Source organism: Myxocyprinus asiaticus, chromosome 40 (assembly GCF_019703515.2).
Source record: "Myxocyprinus asiaticus isolate MX2 ecotype Aquarium Trade chromosome 40, UBuf_Myxa_2, whole genome shotgun sequence".
In the NCBI taxonomy this organism is placed as follows: Eukaryota; Metazoa; Chordata; class Actinopteri; order Cypriniformes; family Catostomidae; genus Myxocyprinus; species Myxocyprinus asiaticus.
This window is the reverse complement of record NC_059383.1, coordinates 13346765-13364778: the sequence shown is the minus strand read 5'-3', so window position 1 is coordinate 13364778 and position 18014 is coordinate 13346765. Positions and strand designations below refer to the sequence as shown.

Sequence of the window (18014 nt, the reverse complement as noted above, 5' to 3'; positions counted from 1 at the left end):
GACAGCAACTCTTTGTCATAAACATCCCGCATCTTTCATTGTTAAGATGAACAAGTGGTCCTGCCTCAAACTCACAGAGCAACAGTGTTTAAACTCTTTGGTTAAATCATCCCTAAACTGGGACAGAAGAAAGTATTTTAATACCGAAAAAATTACACACAACAGCTTTAAGCAAAACTGCAGCATACTGTCTTGGGAATGGTCTCACCAGGGCTTCAAGGCATAGTTATTTCCTGCATTGTCTCATGAAGCGAAGGGGACTACAGTTGACCTGGTTGACAACTGACCCACAGCCGCTCTCTGTGATGGATCCCATGCCAGGAGACATTAGTGTGACACAATTCGCCCAACCTTGTAATACAGATATAATCAGTGTCATATTGACTCTCACACTTGAGACAATGAGAGTGATTGTCTGATGAGTAAAAGCAAATATTTCATCGTCACAAGAGGCCTGCTTGCTTTATTTCTTTCTCCTTTAGCAATATCCACATAGTCTTTGTACCAGCCTAGCCTTGAGATCATTTTATAAATACCAAACATATTATGGACTGCAGTCATGACGGTCCCTGGAGCATGTCTTCTTCAAACTGGTGAATGTTTAAACACATTGGCTTAACCTTGATTCCTCTGGGAGACAAAATGTTTAAGTGCCTTTATGACCCTAAGAACAAGGCCATTATTAACCATTATAAGTGAAACCTTGTTAATGTATACAATAGTTCTGAAGTACATAGCTTCAAATATTGTCCATTAGATGCATAATTTAATAGTCCATAATTTACTGAAATGTTGTAATCCAAATACTTGCTTATTGGATTGCTAAATATGATCCGGTAGATAATGACCATGTTGTGTTAATTTGGCATGCTGGGAGATTCAAACTTAAATATTATCCTGCTGAACCCATTGCTATGATACATGTGTATTGAATTTAAAAAAATGTAAGGTCTGGCCATAAATTATTTCTTAAGATCTGGCTGAAAAACAAATATCACTTATGCTATATAGTGTTTATAGTCACAGCTAAATGGCCTTATTGCTTTTATTGAATGGTTATAATAAATTATTCAGGGCACACATTTTATAACACTATTTTATTTAGCAAAATCCATCTTTTCCTGTCACATAATCTATGGTTAATAGTTGGCCTGTGTCTTAGCTACAGTATACAATGATACACAGACTATAGCTACGTGACCAGGTGTTTACATTGCTGTTACAAAGGTTGTATATTTTAACACGGCTGGAACACTGTATTGACTTATCAGCATCCAGACCGGAACTATACATCTTGGTCATATATAGGATACATTGTTCTTTTAACAAAAAGTGAACTCTAGGTCAGTGTTTTGATGGTATTTTTAGCTTAGTTTAGTTCAGCCTTTTTTAAGTTTAATAATGATTGTGCACACATTTTAGGGAAAGAGAAGGCTCGCACACAATGTCCATAGAAAAATCTTTCAGGAATTTTATTAAGAGGCCAAAAAGTGCAAAAGTGCTCAGTGAAGAAACAAAACGTCATCAGCGGGACATTGTGTGCAATAATTCTCTTTCCTTGGATTTAATTTATTGAGCATACATATATATCAATAATTTACTCACTGTTTGTAGTGACTGAGGTGCAGATGCATGCAGATGATACTGTGGTGTATGTGCATGCAAAGACTAAACAACAAGTTGCGTGTAAATTCACTGCTGTTATGGCATGTATTGAACAATGGCTTAGTGATTCCTGTCTCCACCTTAATATACAGAAAACAGTATGTAAACCAATGATTCTGAAACAAATGTTTGTGTCTTGGGTGAAAAGTTGAAAATAGTTTCTCATTTCAAGTATCTTGGTATCACTATGGATTCTAACCTTAAGTTAAGAAAGTTATAAACACAGTAAAGTTTAACATCACATTTTCTATATACAGTATTAGAAACTGTTTGACTACAAAAGCAGCAAAATTATATTTTAATGCAATGATCATTCCACATTTGACATATTGCTTAACTAGCTGGGCCCAAGCCTCATGTGTAACTCTTAAATCTGTACAATCAGTATATCATCAGACTCTCAAGATGCTGGACATAAAGCCAAATAGATATCATCACTGTCACTCTATTCAAAATCAAAATCTATTGAGCTGGGATAATATAATTATATTAACAGATTCTGGTCTTGTACATAAAATCTTGCATGGTTTAGCTCCTTCTCCTCTTACAGAATTTATTAAACAAAGAATAACAGGTAGATCCACCAGACCTATTGTCAGAGCGGTCTGTGAAGTACCTATGCGAAGATCAGCTTTTGGACAGTCCAGTATTGCTGTAAGAGCAAGTCAGACAAGGAATATATCGCTCATTCATATGCACTTTAAAATCATGGGTAAAAGAAAATCAACAGTGTGATCATACTCCATAAATGCCATCAATTGTGAATCAAATATGCTTTCAAAATATTGCCATCTTTTGTGTATATATACTGTATATGATACTGTTTTATGATTCTAATTTTCACTTTAGTCTTAAGGATTGTTTTCAATTTTTCTTTTTTTTTTTTTCTTTTTTATGTAATATCTGACCTTTTGAATTTTTATCTCTGCTTTTTTTATGGAATACCTGCCTAAGGACTGTGTTGAAAATTAGCTGTAGTAGCTAAACTGGCGCATATACAGAAATGTTTGATGTGCACTGTCCCTGTAAATCTAATATACAGAACAAAATGAACGTCCTTATTATGATAAATCAACTTATCTTAAAACTTTAAAAAATCTTACAAGTACATCAACTTGTAGAACAACTTTGAATTTCCTTTGGGAATGGTGGCACCAATAAAAGGATCTTTCTCTCCATCAGGTTTATTGAGAGAATCACAAAGTGCAAAATTGCTTATCACACATCATATCTCAATCAGACGTGACAAGTTTCCTGTGACAAGTAATTTGATTGATCACACTGAAAGCAAAAATGTTGAGCGAATAACCAGGTCTCAGACACACTTAACCATACCTACATTTTTGTAATTATCTCGTCAGTTTCCTGATTAAATGAACACTAGAAGTGCTTCATCAACAAAGACTTAATCACTTGCACACAAATGAGGAGTAAAACGGCAGATTATAAATTCATGGACACTTTTCACTCTTTTCCTCACATAATGCTATCTTATGACTTCAAAACAGAGCAAGGTAGGTTTTGTTGATTTTAAGCTCGATAGAGCGTTAACCTTAAAAACCTTTTAAAAAAAAAACTTTCTTTTAGCTCCACACAGTGGGCATTTCACTACGGAACTGCCACAATACATGTAATATCATTTTGCAAAAATATCACAACAGTCTTTTTTGATTAAACTCTGCACAATGCAACACAATCACAGGCATGCATAACATGTTATATGATTTTTAATATAAAGCTGAATAGAGTGGTATTTTGAACCAAAACATTTTGCCAGTTGCTTGGTTTTGATTTCTGTCCTGTCGCACTAAGTAGCCATGCCCACACATCTCACTCCATATAGCTGTAAATTAAAGGTGAAGTTAGTCATTTCTGGGCATCTAGCGACACCAAACGGAACTGCAAAAATAACGACTTTTCCCACATAGGTTTCCCAAACACATTGATTCGATAAAACTAAAGTCCCACCCTGAACTCCCACCACTAGTTGAACCAATGTTGATATGTTGGGCTGGTCGAGATTCTCAAATGAACTGCAATGTTTTAAAGCAAAGCAATGTTTTTGAAACAGAGAAATCGTGTGGGGGAAACGGACAACCCAGAGTGGAACTACAGCTGTGTGACTTCAAAACACTGTGAGCGGGGAGGCCATGTAAATACAACACACTGTACATGCAATCCCCCTGAAGCAGATCTAGTCAAATGGTGCTGGGGAGGAGGAGGGTTTCAAAGTGAAAACTCATGTAGCACACTGCATTCAAAATGGCTTACCAGCAAACAACCAAGGCAATATAAATGTTACACAAAGAGGAAGCATGCAAGTTGATTGGCTACCAGATTGATTGGCTAACATGTCAAACGACCTATCACCTTGGGCTATAGAGTATGCGAGACGTTTTACTAACAGATAACATGTTCAAAGAAGCTATCAGCTTGTGACATGTAGTTTCATGACTGAGCTTGAGATCGTTTATGTGTTTGTAGAACTGCAATTCTGAATATCACCATGCCTGTGAATACCTGCTGTGGCTGAATCCCAGTTGTACTAATATGCAGAACATCTGTACTCTTGCTCATGTGATATTGCTTAAATATTAAATATAAAGCAACAGAGTCACAAAAGAAGGAACTCGAATCCTATCAGTGGTTATGAGGGAAAGAGCAGATGAGGACAGACCTTTACAGCTGTCCCACAGTACTTCATGTTCACTAAAACAGAATAGCTCCAGCGACCTTGGTCAGGTACAGCAGAAAAGCTCTTGTAGCCTCTCATCAACAATCACTTCCCTCTTCACTCTTTTATAGGGCCTTGAGCCAGGTGCCATGTCTGCACCTCATACAGACTGCGCTGGGCTCAGTTTCACTCTTCTCCCAATGTTAAAAACCCAGAACAGTCTATTTGCGGCATTATTTCTTTCTTTTAAATGCCTCTTAAAGAGTGTTGCCCGGCAACAGAGGGAAAGAGTGCGAGGGAACAACATGGAAAGTTTGCAGCGATGACGAGCCGACCGTGCCGAACAGGAGACGTGCTCACATCATGGAGCGTGAGAAAACGGCACTCATGATTTGGTGGTGTAACAAGGTTGAAGTGAGACTTGTGTACTGCATAATGAAAGTGACATTATCTTCATTGGAATGGATATCAAGGTATTGAGTGATTGCATGAAGCCCATCTGCTGTTTATCGGCCCATCTGATGTACAAAAAAGAAGGGTATCAAAAATGTTGTGGCGTCTAGACACTAATTGTGGCAGACACTGGATGAGTGTTTTGTGGCAGCCCATTAATGAGTCTGATTTGTTCCTGTCTTTTTTTTTTATTTCTTCCTTTCAGTTTCTTCAAAGTTCTACAAATCCTATTTAAGTCAAATCCCTCTAATTTAGAGGAAACATTTTCTCTTTAAAGGCTAAAACCCAGTCTTATTGATGGACACATCTGATAAAACATTCATGTTCCATTAATTGCATCTACATACAGTATGTCAACAAAACAAAATTGATTTTAGTATTTTCTGAATAAAATGTGAGTGGTGCTTACTGGTGCTCACCACCATTGGCCTGACAATTTTCCCAGTATTTCATGATGTGGTCTAAGTGGTTTCTAAGGTGTTACTTACTAGCCCAAATCAACAGAGCATGGGGCACCATTTCAGATTTTTATTTGCCCATTTTTTTATATGCTATATATGAAGATCGTATTAGAAAAATGATAAGCCACACAATTTGAGGCACCATTCATGTGTCCATATCACTGTACAGAGCTAAAGCAAGCACTAATGATTATTAGTGAAGAATAACTTTGACAAGAACATTCACTCAACAAATTCCTTCACTGTCATATTCATCATCATCCATCCTAACACTATTTTACACCAAAGTCTATAAACAATGTTCCCAGTGGCATTTATTTTATGCAACTTTAAAATGGACAAAAATAACCCAGTTACTTGACATTATTTCACTAGTAAGGCCGTTTACATATATTAAGCAAATAATATTAATAATAACATACATATTGATGACAGTAACCTGAGTTTAGCAAAAAATTAGTATTCAATGTGCAATCCAGGAACCATTTGCTTTGCATCACATACAAATAAGGCTTCAATAACAGGAATAAACAGGTACAGGACAAATTTTCATTGCAACAGAACACATTCTTCTGGATTAAAATGAAAGGGCTATGGACTTTTACATATCAGGTAAACAAAAGAATGTATTAATTATTGTATTATTAATAATACAGATATGCATCCATTTTAAATGATCAAACCTATATTGGAAAACAATTCAGTCAAACTTTTGTTAGAAAGTTTACTTTCAATGGCACATTGACAAATAAAACCACAATTAACTTGGCCTATTTCATTCTTTACTCATATCAGTATGTTATCCACAATGACTAAATCAGTAAGATTTGACTGTATAATACCTGGTTTAAGCATTTAACATTTTAAGAATAGTTTCCAAGTTTCGGTTTTATTCTAAAATTGACAGACATCACTTTCGATGCTTGAAACAGAGATTTCCCAGCTTTAGCCCTGTAGTTTGCTTATGGAAAATGCTTAAAATGGCACCTTACACTTTGAGGCCTATAAAATAGAGGAATAAATTCATTTGGGTGGCTAAACTTGTTAATACTCTTCAAACCTAAAATAAAACATTAATATGGCAGAGTCTTATCTTATTGTAACTTTAAGTCTCGAACTAATTATACTGACAAATGTGGCTGGAACTGTGCTGTTTCCTCAAAACTGACTTCTATTAAAAGCAATTTTGTCTAATTCTCAGTCTTTTAATCTATGATATTGAAATTATTGGAATGACTTATATTATTTATTATTATTATTATCAACTAGCCTGAAGTTGTCCACCTTTTTCTCTTGAAAGAAAAAAGAAACAGTAAAACCTTCCCTAGAATGTAACATTTCACTAATTTAGAGAAAGAAATAATGGCATCCCCTAGTGGTTCTGATAAAGAACATGGACACATGCAGTGCAGGTATAAGAGCAGATGCTCATTCAGCATTTAGGCACACATACATACACACTTTACACACATACACAAGTTTGCAACTAAAAGAAACAAAACATTGAAATCAGTGCATTCCACAAAAGAGACAAAAATTGTATAACTGTGACAGAAATTATCACTTCACAGTGTTAAAAGCCTGGCTCAGGAAAACACTGAGTCAAACTAAGTTCCGTCTTGCTCTAGATTTGAAATTTTGTCATTTTATACACATTTATATTGTAGTTATATGTATAAAATCCATTATTGCTAAATAAACAAAAGAGAAAAAAAAAAGAACATTTAACAACTGTACAGTACGGTAGAGTTTGGAATGTATTTGAGTTTATCGTAACTGACAATGGATGAGAAATGTGTTGACCGATTGGAGTCGGCATGTCATGAGGTGATGATTCTTCAATGGACTTCCTCCGAAACATTACGCTTACATTGTGCGTTCAGCTAGGCTTAAATGTAAAAGTCCCAAAGTCTCTTCCAAAATACAATGACATCCAAATGTTCAGTACAAAAATTCACAAGAGTTTTGGAAAGAATGGACATCCATAGGGCACAGTATTATCTGAGGTAAAACAACAGCAGAGAAAAGAGAGAGTGTGCGCATCAAGATGCTTAGCCGACTCAAACACATGTAGATGTTTGAATAAGAAATGCTAATGAAAAAGAGTACCTTAAAACTTCAAAAGTCACCTTCCATAAAGATGGAGGACAAAATTCGAATTTGTTTGGTCTTAAGTGCAAAGAGGTCAAATTTACATGAAGCTATCATAATTCAAGCAAATGAAAATATAAAGAGCTTATCTTGATTGCAGGGGATACACAAACAAAACAAAACAAAATAAAATAAAACAAACAAAAAACAAAGCAAAATTAAAAAACAAGCAAAAACAAAACAAAAACAAATAAAGTGAAATTAAAAAGCAAAGAAAAAAATTAAACAAAAAGCAAAACAAAAACAAAGCAAAGTGAAACAAAATAAAGCAAAAGAAAACAAATAAAGCAAAATGAAAAAACAAAGCAAAACTAAAGAAAAACAAAACAAAGCAAAACTAAACAAAAACAAAGCAAAAAAAGCTAAATGAAACAAAATACAGCCAAACAAAAACAGCTAAATGAAACAAAACAAAGAACAGAAAAAAATAAACAAAACAACGACAAAAAACGAAACAAAAACAAAAAAATTACAAAATGGAACAAACACATATTTTTGGCAAATTAATTTTTGTTTGACCTACATGTAAAAAAGCAGGAAATATGCAGCCCATCAAATTACACATATCTATTTATAAACAATGAAATAACATGTTTTGTCTAATAGCATGTTCATCCACTACTTCCTGCTATGTATCTGAGCATTTAAGTCTATCTGTCTTCAGCTGTCATGACAATGTTACGTTAACTAGTCAGAGATGTTTAAAGAAAGAAGTTGTAAAATATTTCATAACTGGAAAATAATGCCTCATGGTTTGACTCATTATGCAACATATGGGCTGCACAAGATTATCACCAGGATGTTTTTCCCCATTTATCCAGAGGGAAATTAGCAGGAAGACACACTCAAGACTTTACAGATGAGTGTCACATATTTACAACATGATACAACTGTCTGCAGTTGTTATTGTACATACAGTATATGCACTTTAGTCACACCTATTTGGTTTACTAGGTTTCTCTAGCTAAATAACCTAACTATTTGATTTTCCTCTGTTTTACAGTCACTTCCTGTTTTTGCCTTTTTTTTTTTTTATTCATTACTGCACATTTATCGCTGTTTTACACAGATGGTGTTGTTTGATTGTCGAGATTACCATAAGAAAATAAAATTCAAAATATAAATACAAAAATATTTGGAAAAGCAAATTTCCTTTGCTCTCCACGTCTGAAACAAATATTCAGAGTGCATTCTGTACATATATGTGAATTTGAACAAGAACAGAAAAAGAAAATATAAGCGCAAAGAGGCTGCGATACGGACTGGCCACATGTACAGGACTGGTTTGGTCAACAGGCTTTGAGACTTGAACAGTGTTGAATGATCTGCCCTTGCCATACTTCACACTTGATAAAGGACAATAATTTTGAACCTTTTTCATGACTTTAAATAAGATACACTGCATGGGTATATAGTGAAAATATACATTCCAATATTTATATAGAGCTATCTTAAAAATACAAATGTGCAAAAACTGTAAACAAATGAGATCCTCAGTGGTGTGGGGGAGGAACCCCAGAGGCCACGCCTTCACAGCCGCGTGGGCTCCTCCTCACTGTCGCTGCAATTTCCACAGCAGTCCTAAGGGGGCAGCACAGAGACAAGCACAGTCAAAAACTGGGAGACCACTTTAAACATACAGTATAAAGCCCATAAATGCAAAGTCGGAGTTTTGTGGCATTTAGTCCAAGTCTGTTAGCTTCGAGGCAATCTATATGCTAGTGCACTTCAAAGTGTGTAATTAAAAACGGAATTGCAAAAGTAAGGACTGTTTTCAAACAGGTTTTCCAAACATTGCTTTTAAAATGTGCCTAGATGGGAGCCAAACAATTTAACCTGGAAATAATGCAACTATTTATATGACCCTCATTGCAAAAAATATACTTGTTTGATTATACACTGAAAATACCAACAAGGAGATGTGAGGACAAAACAGGCACGCAGATATTTCATTACATTACAACAATCACCTACAAATGTGGATATGATTTTAGTATCAGACACAATAAAGACATAGAAAGGTTTAGATCCACCTCTGGCTGAGCTTTTCAAGCAGATGCTGACAAGTTCTTTGACTGGTGAAGGAAACATTAATGTCTGGGGAACAGAACATGGCACATATGACACGTGTATTAAGTTACGTGTATTACCTGTCTGCCGAAAAGTCTCTGCAGCAAGCCCTGTTTGGGTGGGGGCGAGGGTTGTCCTCTCCAGTCCAGGTCTGGGGGCACAGTGCCGTCCAAGTTTAACACATTGAGCTCTTTAAAGCACTCTGTCTCGATCATCTGAATAGATCAATTAAATTATTACACACTCAGTATTATCAGAAAGATAATATCCATCTCAAAGAAAATATTTCCTTCAAAAGGAATGTGTAGACCATTTCAAGGATGTAAACAATAACAAAGGAACGCTACTGGCCTGGGAGAATTTCCGGTATCATTACCAGATCCTATAAATAAGACTCTAGAGTTAACATTTTTTGTCAAAGAACATCAAACGTTTACCTGAAGTGACTTATCCAGATGTGTTGTTGATACTGAGCGTCTATGCGAGAGAAGCACTGAAACTGTATCGTAGTTTAATGCTCACAATTATTTCCTCAGCAGAGATCTCGGGAATATTAAATCGCTCCAATTATAATCAATGAAAACATTCAATGAAGCTGTCTGTGTGACCTGCGGACAAGGTAAGGATTTCTTTTTTTATATTCCTAATTTGTAAGTCGTTTTGGATAAAAGCGTCTGCTAAATGACTAAATGTAACAGCAAATGACTTGTGCAGCTTCATTCATTATTATGGGAGCGATCTGTAGTGACATTTAGACCTCTACCTCCCAAACTTACAATTAGTTGGCATAAAAGTCGTTCACCTACCAGAGATAAGACTTGTGCTACAGTTGTTGATACTGCACGTATCAAGATTCATTGCTGCGGTTCACACGTCCGTTTGTGGTTGTTTTTTCAAAGATATAAACACTTTCATTTCTGATAGTTCTGGGCATCAGGAGATCATCCCGCCACCGAAAAACATGGTCCACATTTAAATAATAACACTTTATGACAATCGTGTTAACGTTAGTAACGTTAATCGTGTTAAAGTCTCTATGAATATTAAGTGCCTCCCACTGTTGTTTTGAATGAGTTTGACAACTAGTTGGAAATGTTCAAGGGACAAACATGTCACTTCCTTAACCTCTTAAACCCGGAGTGACCTGGTACCGGGCCCAACTGTAAAAAAAATTTTTGTTTTTTTTACAGTATTACTCAACAACCACTTGCTTGATCTGCACAAATTAGCTGTCGTTTTAAAGCTTAGACACTTATCTTTACAATGAATATAGCTGATCTGACCAATTTTAAAATACTGCTTTTAAATTTGATGATAAATTAGAACTGTTCCGTTTAAAAAAACAAAACAAAAAAACAAGCAAATTTGCGATAACAATAATCATAAAAACAACCAGTAAAAAAATCAAAAAGATCACACAGCCATGTGTTATACAGTATATCTTTGGAAAGGTCTTGATTAGTAGAATATAACAAGCACATTTGTTTCATTCATAGACCAAACCACAGTGAGTAGCGTGTGAAATCCAAATGTATTTATCAAAAAAATGATAAACAGTCTTTCCATCAAATTTTGGTTTATTACTTCATGAAAAATACACATCATAAAGAAAATGACATATCACCACTTACAGCCGGCGATCCTGAATCAAACAAGCCATCACTAGACGTCATATTTTGTGTAAATCCAGAGATATACTGTAACTCAAAGAGTGACCTGACAGCTACCAAAGACCAGCACAAATATGGATCACTATAGCAACGGTATTCTCTGGGAGCATCCCACTGAAACACGATTCTTCACGTCATTGTTGTGTCAGATTGCTCTCATTGGATGTCCAGAGAGTGTCAGATTCCATATTTGGACAAGTCACGTGTCCAAGTGTGGACCAGAATCAGACCGCACATACAGTACATAGACTGCGTACAAGAGGGCACTCAACGCACATTTTTTGGAGTGATGGAATTAGATGTTGGAAAAAGAAGCCTGAAATGTATCAAATGGGACTAGTTTAAGTATTTTATATATTTTTTTAGATTTTTGTATTCATAGTTTTCAGTTATTCTGTTTTAATGTTCAATAAACACATGAATTATTGTCTGGAGAGGTTATTTGGACACTTGATAAATAAAGGTCCACCATGTGAACCATTGTTCCATATGCTATAAGTCTGGACTGTTTTGTCCTATCAACAATTTTTTTTTCCTGGTTTAGTTGACATGTTGTAACAACACCAAAGTAAATTTTTTGACCATCCATACATACTGTCTAAAAGGTATAATGTTAAACTGAATAATAACTGAAAAGTTTATTTTTTAGCGCTCATATTTTTTGTGTTTTGTCAGCAGTGTTGTAGCATAAGAGTCTCTGAGCAGGATCCAAATATATTTTCTTAAATTTTGAAAGGTTTTCTAAAAATTGATACCATGCAATCAACGTTCTTTGCTATTTTTTTTTTAAGTTATAAGCTCTTACTTTTGGGTATGCCATTTTAGCGAAAATCCGTCAAAATGCCTTTAGGGTGTAAGTGGATAAACCGACAAATGGTCCTTGAAATGGTCTATATTAGTGCAAGAGAGAATTTCTGAACACATCCGTTTTGAGGCGGTTGACATGACAGTATCTATCAATCAGTATTCGCAAATATTAGTGACTGTCTATTTAATTAGGCCCATATTAAAGACTGACAATGTGAGGTCTTTTTATCCAATTTCTACACTATACATTTCTATGCAAGGTTTTCAAAGAAAATAGAAGAGATTTTCATCTTTCTACTGTACATTATAATGTTTTCATACCTGAATTTAAGCATGTTAAACTCCAGATTAGGGTTTAAGTGTGAATATTGATTTGACTAAAGATTTGCAATATTGGTTGTCACATTGGTAACATAAAATTAACTATTGCTTGTTTAGTAGCTGTTATCAATGCAATCATGGTTCAGAGTAAAACATTTATAGAAGTTATTTTTGGATGGCAGCCTGACCTCATTTTGCCAGGGGATGGGAACACATCCAGTGGACACTTTGCTGTAGAAGGAGTCGTCTTTGGGCTCCAGCTCCACCCCCTTTACTGTAGAAAACTGCTCAATGTCCAACACATCCTTACAGTAGATGGCCTGAGGCTGCAGGCAGAAAACTGCATGTTATGCTACATACACTTGTGTATAAATGTTTAAAAATGTTCTAAAATGCACAAACACTGTTTTCAATTGAGGTTGATATTCCCATTAAAATGGGTGAAATATGGGCGTCTCAGAAAACACTCACATCGGGAATAAAGGGAGCTTCGAGCATGCCTGCTTCAAGCCGTTTGAAGTTGATGGAACGGAAAATAGGGTGAGCTTTCACCTCTGTGGCTCCACCCCCCTGACAGCCAAGCCTCTCACTAGGGTCTTTGGCTAACAGCTATAACAACACAATAGTTTTAAATACATATATATATAAGCAGTCAAAATGGAAATACATTTCTACATTGACTAGCTCTAAAATGGTTGTCAGACTGATTGAGAATATTCAAACTGTTACACACTCAGTAGAATAACACTACATTTTGTTGGTCACTTAAAGGGGCTAAAAGTGATTTTTTCCATGGAAAAGTAAAAAAATGTCCTACTCCCTGGAAGACATTAATGAAATAAGTGTCATGAGATATTTCACCGGTCTCTATAACAGCTCTAGACTCTGTAAACAGCAAACAAAAAAGTGTCAGAGGGGCCGCGGTCTCTGACGCTTTCCGTCTGTCAATCATTTTGCACCTTCTATTAGTGTTGCAGTTGCAGTGAATTACTGATGCGTTTTTATGCCATTTTAATGCCATGATGTTCATAACAGTTGTCAGTTGAGGGCGCTATTTTGCTGCTGTTGTTTTTGACAACCGCTTCTGCTCAGTGTTGGTCTCAATACAGCTCATTTGGAATCTTTGATGTGTGGCGTTTTGGAAAGAGGAGACGTGGCTAATCCAACGGCTCAGTCTTGTGGAAGTTTGAGTGGCAAAAATCACTTACAGCACCTTTAAGGCCTGTTCAGACCAAATTCAAGACAAATTTGCAAGACTAACTGCTGAAAAAAGGTCTATTCACATCGAGACCAAAACAAATAAAATACAAAAACTATTTAACCCCTATTTATGTGATATTTTATGATGAGCTTAGTCCAAATGAATTGCCGAACCTGCAAGGATAATATAAAAGGCACAGTAATATGTATATTAATAATGTTCATTAAGACAAAACACATGGGGCTCTATTTTTGTGAGGGCGCAAAGCACAGCGCTATATGCAACGACTGTGTGCTACGTCTTATCCAATTTTCGTCAGATCGCTAATTCTAACTCAAGTGGCCGTGGATGGGAGTGTTTGCACTATCTGTGGGTATAAGCGCGCAAACTGTGGGTGTACTTTATGTTAATGAAGTGGTACAAAGCGAAATTTGCTATTTTCTTGAGAAATAGGTCATTGCGCAGGTGGTAATAAAATTCATGTCCAAACTCTGAAAATATAATGGAACATCAAATTATGTCCCTGACATTCAGAGTTGTAGCCGTCTTATGAAAAAAAAATTATGAGATTTGGGTTAATTATAAGTCATGGTTTATTTTTCAATTATTAGGGGGCCAAGCAGCGAAGCTGCTGAAACCCTATTTTAATTGTACTGATTTTCTCCTTTTTCTTATTCTTTTTTTTTTTTCTGCCCTAAAAGTGTCTGGGTGTCAGAGACCTTAAGTCGTGGAGTCACTAAACTTGGCAGGATGATCCCCACTACTCAGATACACAAACGCACACCCTTCTGATCCTAGGTGGTGCTATAATAAACACTTTTACGTTTTGGATCATATCTCTGCAACAGTAAGGGCTAGAATGGGAATTCTTATTTCCTCTGATTCCTTTCAAAATGTATCTCTCCGATTTCATTTCCGTCTATAATTTTTTTCCGCCATTTTGATTTTTTTTTTTAAACCTACTTTTTCCAACTCATCCTAGACCGTTAGTCTGATCAGCAAGAAATTTGGTATGCATCATCTACAGACCCTCCTGACAAAAAGTCAACAGGACGTTTAGAAGATATCAGCAAGGTTTCGTACAATTCCACCCCCAGGGGGCGCTAAATCAAAAAAAAACTTTGATAACTTTGCAGCCGTTTGAGCGACAAAGTTCAAATGAAATAGGCATCTTTTTTGGTACAAATGCTATCATATTCTTATAAAATCAATTCAACAAATTAACAAAAATGGCCGCCAACGGTCAATCAAATTTCAGCACCTTATAACTCGTATTGTGAATGGCCAGGTTTATGGAAATTACTATACACAAGCAGGGTGTCAACTCGAAACCGTATATAAAATTTTGTAACAATCGGCCACACGGTGGCACTATAATTAGCTAATTCGTGTTTTTGCTCATAACTCCAGAACCGTATAGGCCACAATACAAATTTGTAGCTTCTCTGAACCCACCAGTGCCCCACAATGATATTGTCACTTTAATTTCCATGTCTGCAATAACCTTTTTTTAAAAAAGGTTGCAATTAACTTTTTCGAACTCGTCCTAGGCCGTTTGCCTGATTCTCACAAAACTTAGTATATATCATCTACAGATCCTCCTGACAAAAAGTTATCAAAAGAATTTTGATGCGTCGAATCGTTCCAAAGTTAGAAGCAAATATGTTTTGGCCTATAATGACTAATTAGCCTGTCTCTTGTGAGCGCAATTTTCAAACTTAACAAAATTTGTATACATGGACAAGAACACTCTGATGTAACATAATGACTTTTGTTCATTTTTTATGCTAGGGGGCACTATAACTTAAGAAAATCTTATTTTTGCAACTGTGCTCAAAGCAGGTGAAATGTCACACCAAAATAGCTGTCCACAGCATCCACAGGATCTTTTCTGTCAAATGTGATTATTTCGGTCATCTCGCCATATGTGCTTGGCCCCCGACAATAGTCGCTTGCGGCTATATTTAATATTACGTTTATATATATATATATATATATATATATATTTTTTTTTTACCATTTCGTTATTTTAATTATATTTTCGTTTTGTCTGAAGTGTAATTTGAATTTAGAAATATTTGTGGTTTAATTTTTTCGTGTTTCAATAAATTAATTTAATTGTTCAAAATAATTTATTCTCTATAATTTAATGGAGTGTACATCCAAATCCTGACGAGAATAACATTTTCTAAGCATATAAAAGGAGCGTGTCCCACTGATATACTGTATATATAGAACTGGATCGCTGATGCAACAGTAAACTGCCAGCAGGAAGTGAAGCCACTGTAAGTGTTTGAGCAGCCATCTCGGTATGCCCAAACTATCATAGAGCATCAATGACTGACAGGCAAAAAAGCCCCTGTTTCAACATCTCTGATCTCCGAATACAACAGTCGCATTTTGCCCTCTAGTGACAATCATATTTAATGATTAATGTGCTTGTTATGGATACTATTCGTTACGAGGGAGAAGATATATGCGGATTGCGATGTCAGCATCCACCTGCCCTGGTGTTCAGCCTATCAGTGCAGCACAACGATCACCAAAGGTAGGAAAAGCAGTAATATCTGCTTGTTTAGGGTAACAATATGTGCTTACCCCCAAATGGGACTTTAAAAAAGTCAGACCGGGATTTCTAAATCACCTTAAATGCCTGGGATTTGCTTGTTTTCATATTGAAGTGCTCTCTGTAGTCATACATGGATACATGTCATAAATACGTGTTCGTTTGCCATTTAAACCTAGCGTATCAGTTGAATTTTAACCACCTTTGCTTTGCGTGTCTCCCTCACTCTCTGTGTGCCCACTGTGCGTGTGTGATAGAGGAAGAGAGAGAGAGAGAGCACACACTTTTTTCAAGTGACTTCGAGAAAAAGGCACTTTTTGATGAAAACATAAAACAAGTAACTCTGAACAAACACTTTGATTATCACAATATAGAGGGTGGATACTGTTTTATACAGATATATATAACTTGCTCGGGCTTTCAAGAAACAGGAAAAATTCCTGACACTAAATAAATAAATAATTACATGTGTAGGACGTTTGCGTTGTAGGGATGTACATGCAGATTTCAGATATAAAATCAGTAAATGAATGACTAATGCTTACTCACTGAAATGAGATGATTGGAACGTTTGGGCATAGCAATATGGTGGCGCAGTGGCTTCACTTTTTTTACATCATGAGCAATCCAGTTCCCTTTCGATTCAGTTCACTTCGACATTGCTATGGGGAAAGCTATTTTCCTCCAGGACCCGGTTGAAACCCGTACAATAATGGCAATCTTTTGATTGGCAATGGTGTTTGAGCCTCGTCCCTTCAGGCACAAACTTGGTCTATATAAGCGGGCGCTCAATCACCATTACTTCAGATTTTTCTTCTTTCATGACAGGAATATTCGACTTCGTTTAGGAAATGCTTCTCTACTTCGCCGTCGAAGGTACATGTTCAGCGGACTACTCTACTCTTCTTGTCGCCTGTGCTTTAATGCCTGCAGTGAGGAGATTCTTGATACCCTGTGTGTTCCGGTGACGTTTACTCCACCTCACCATTGAGGATGCTTCGGTAACGGGTTACTACGCTTCAGAGGCTCGCCGTCGAACATCGCAGCGCTTCAGCGTGACACATACCTGCTTCCCAGCTCTCCGGCAGGAGTTTACTGTATCCTTTATTGCTTTATTGCTATATTATAACTGTGTTATATCTTATACCTCATAAAAGAGCCGTTTGCATGTTGGTGTCTTTTTCAAGATGTCGTTCCGCAAGTGTTCCCTGTGTGAGTGGCACATCCCACTGTCAGACCAACATGAGAGCTGCGTTTGCGTCCTGTTATATAGTCCATTACCTCAAGCACCAGTGATATAAACAAAAACAGCACATTTATAAGAAGTTGGTAGTGTAAATGGACTGTATGCAATGGTTGAAACCCTTGTACAATAACACCAATCTTCCGATTGGCAATGATCGCCTTATATAAGCGGGCACTCAATCACCATTACTTCAGATTTTTCTGACTGAGGGACAGAGGGCATTACTCTTACCTCATTTGTCTGAAGCAGTAGTGTGGCCAGCTTTCGTAATGTCTCGTTCCCTTCATCTCAGGGAACCAAGGTTACATACGTAACCAGAGACGTTCCCTTTCGATTCAGTTTACTTCAACATTGCTATGTGGAACAGAATCCCATCCCGCCACACTACGTGATGTTATACTCCCCGAGAAAAAACACTTAATCATAGATATGTATAAAGAATCATAGGCCTGCAGGCCGGTGACTTGAATTACATATTTTAACCATGTATATATATATACACATACATATATGTAGGCTATATATGTGTATATATGAATAAATAACCCACATGGAAGTACCAGATGGGAATTAATATAATCTGGGGATTTTATAAAATACACGTAGTGTAATATTAACCATTTCACAACCATAGTTGGGAAAAGTAGGTTTTATGCTTATAAGGAGTGCTTGTGACTTTCTAGAGCGGGTATTAAAACCAAAGCTCTACATACAAATGACAGCCTACCC

At 36.3% G+C, this 18014-nt stretch overlaps 1 protein-coding gene across 2 annotated transcripts in view; it reads right to left on the bottom strand.

Annotated features, from left to right (window-relative positions):
- Positions 1 to 5549: 5549 nt before the first annotated feature.
- The window catches only part of LOC127431022 (G protein-coupled receptor kinase 6), an 87376-nt gene continuing 74911 nt past the window's right edge, over positions 5550 to 18014 (bottom strand). For both annotated transcript variants that reach the window (XM_051681209.1, XM_051681210.1), the window contains 4 exons: positions 12744 to 12881; positions 12461 to 12598; positions 9555 to 9689; positions 5550 to 8985 (listed from right to left, as the gene is read on the bottom strand). In XM_051681209.1, the coding sequence (XP_051537169.1) occupies positions 8935 to 8985; positions 9555 to 9689; positions 12461 to 12598; positions 12744 to 12881 (462 nt within the window). In that variant the 3' untranslated portion in view covers positions 5550 to 8934. The remainder of the gene's footprint in view (positions 8986 to 9554; positions 9690 to 12460; positions 12599 to 12743; positions 12882 to 18014) is intronic.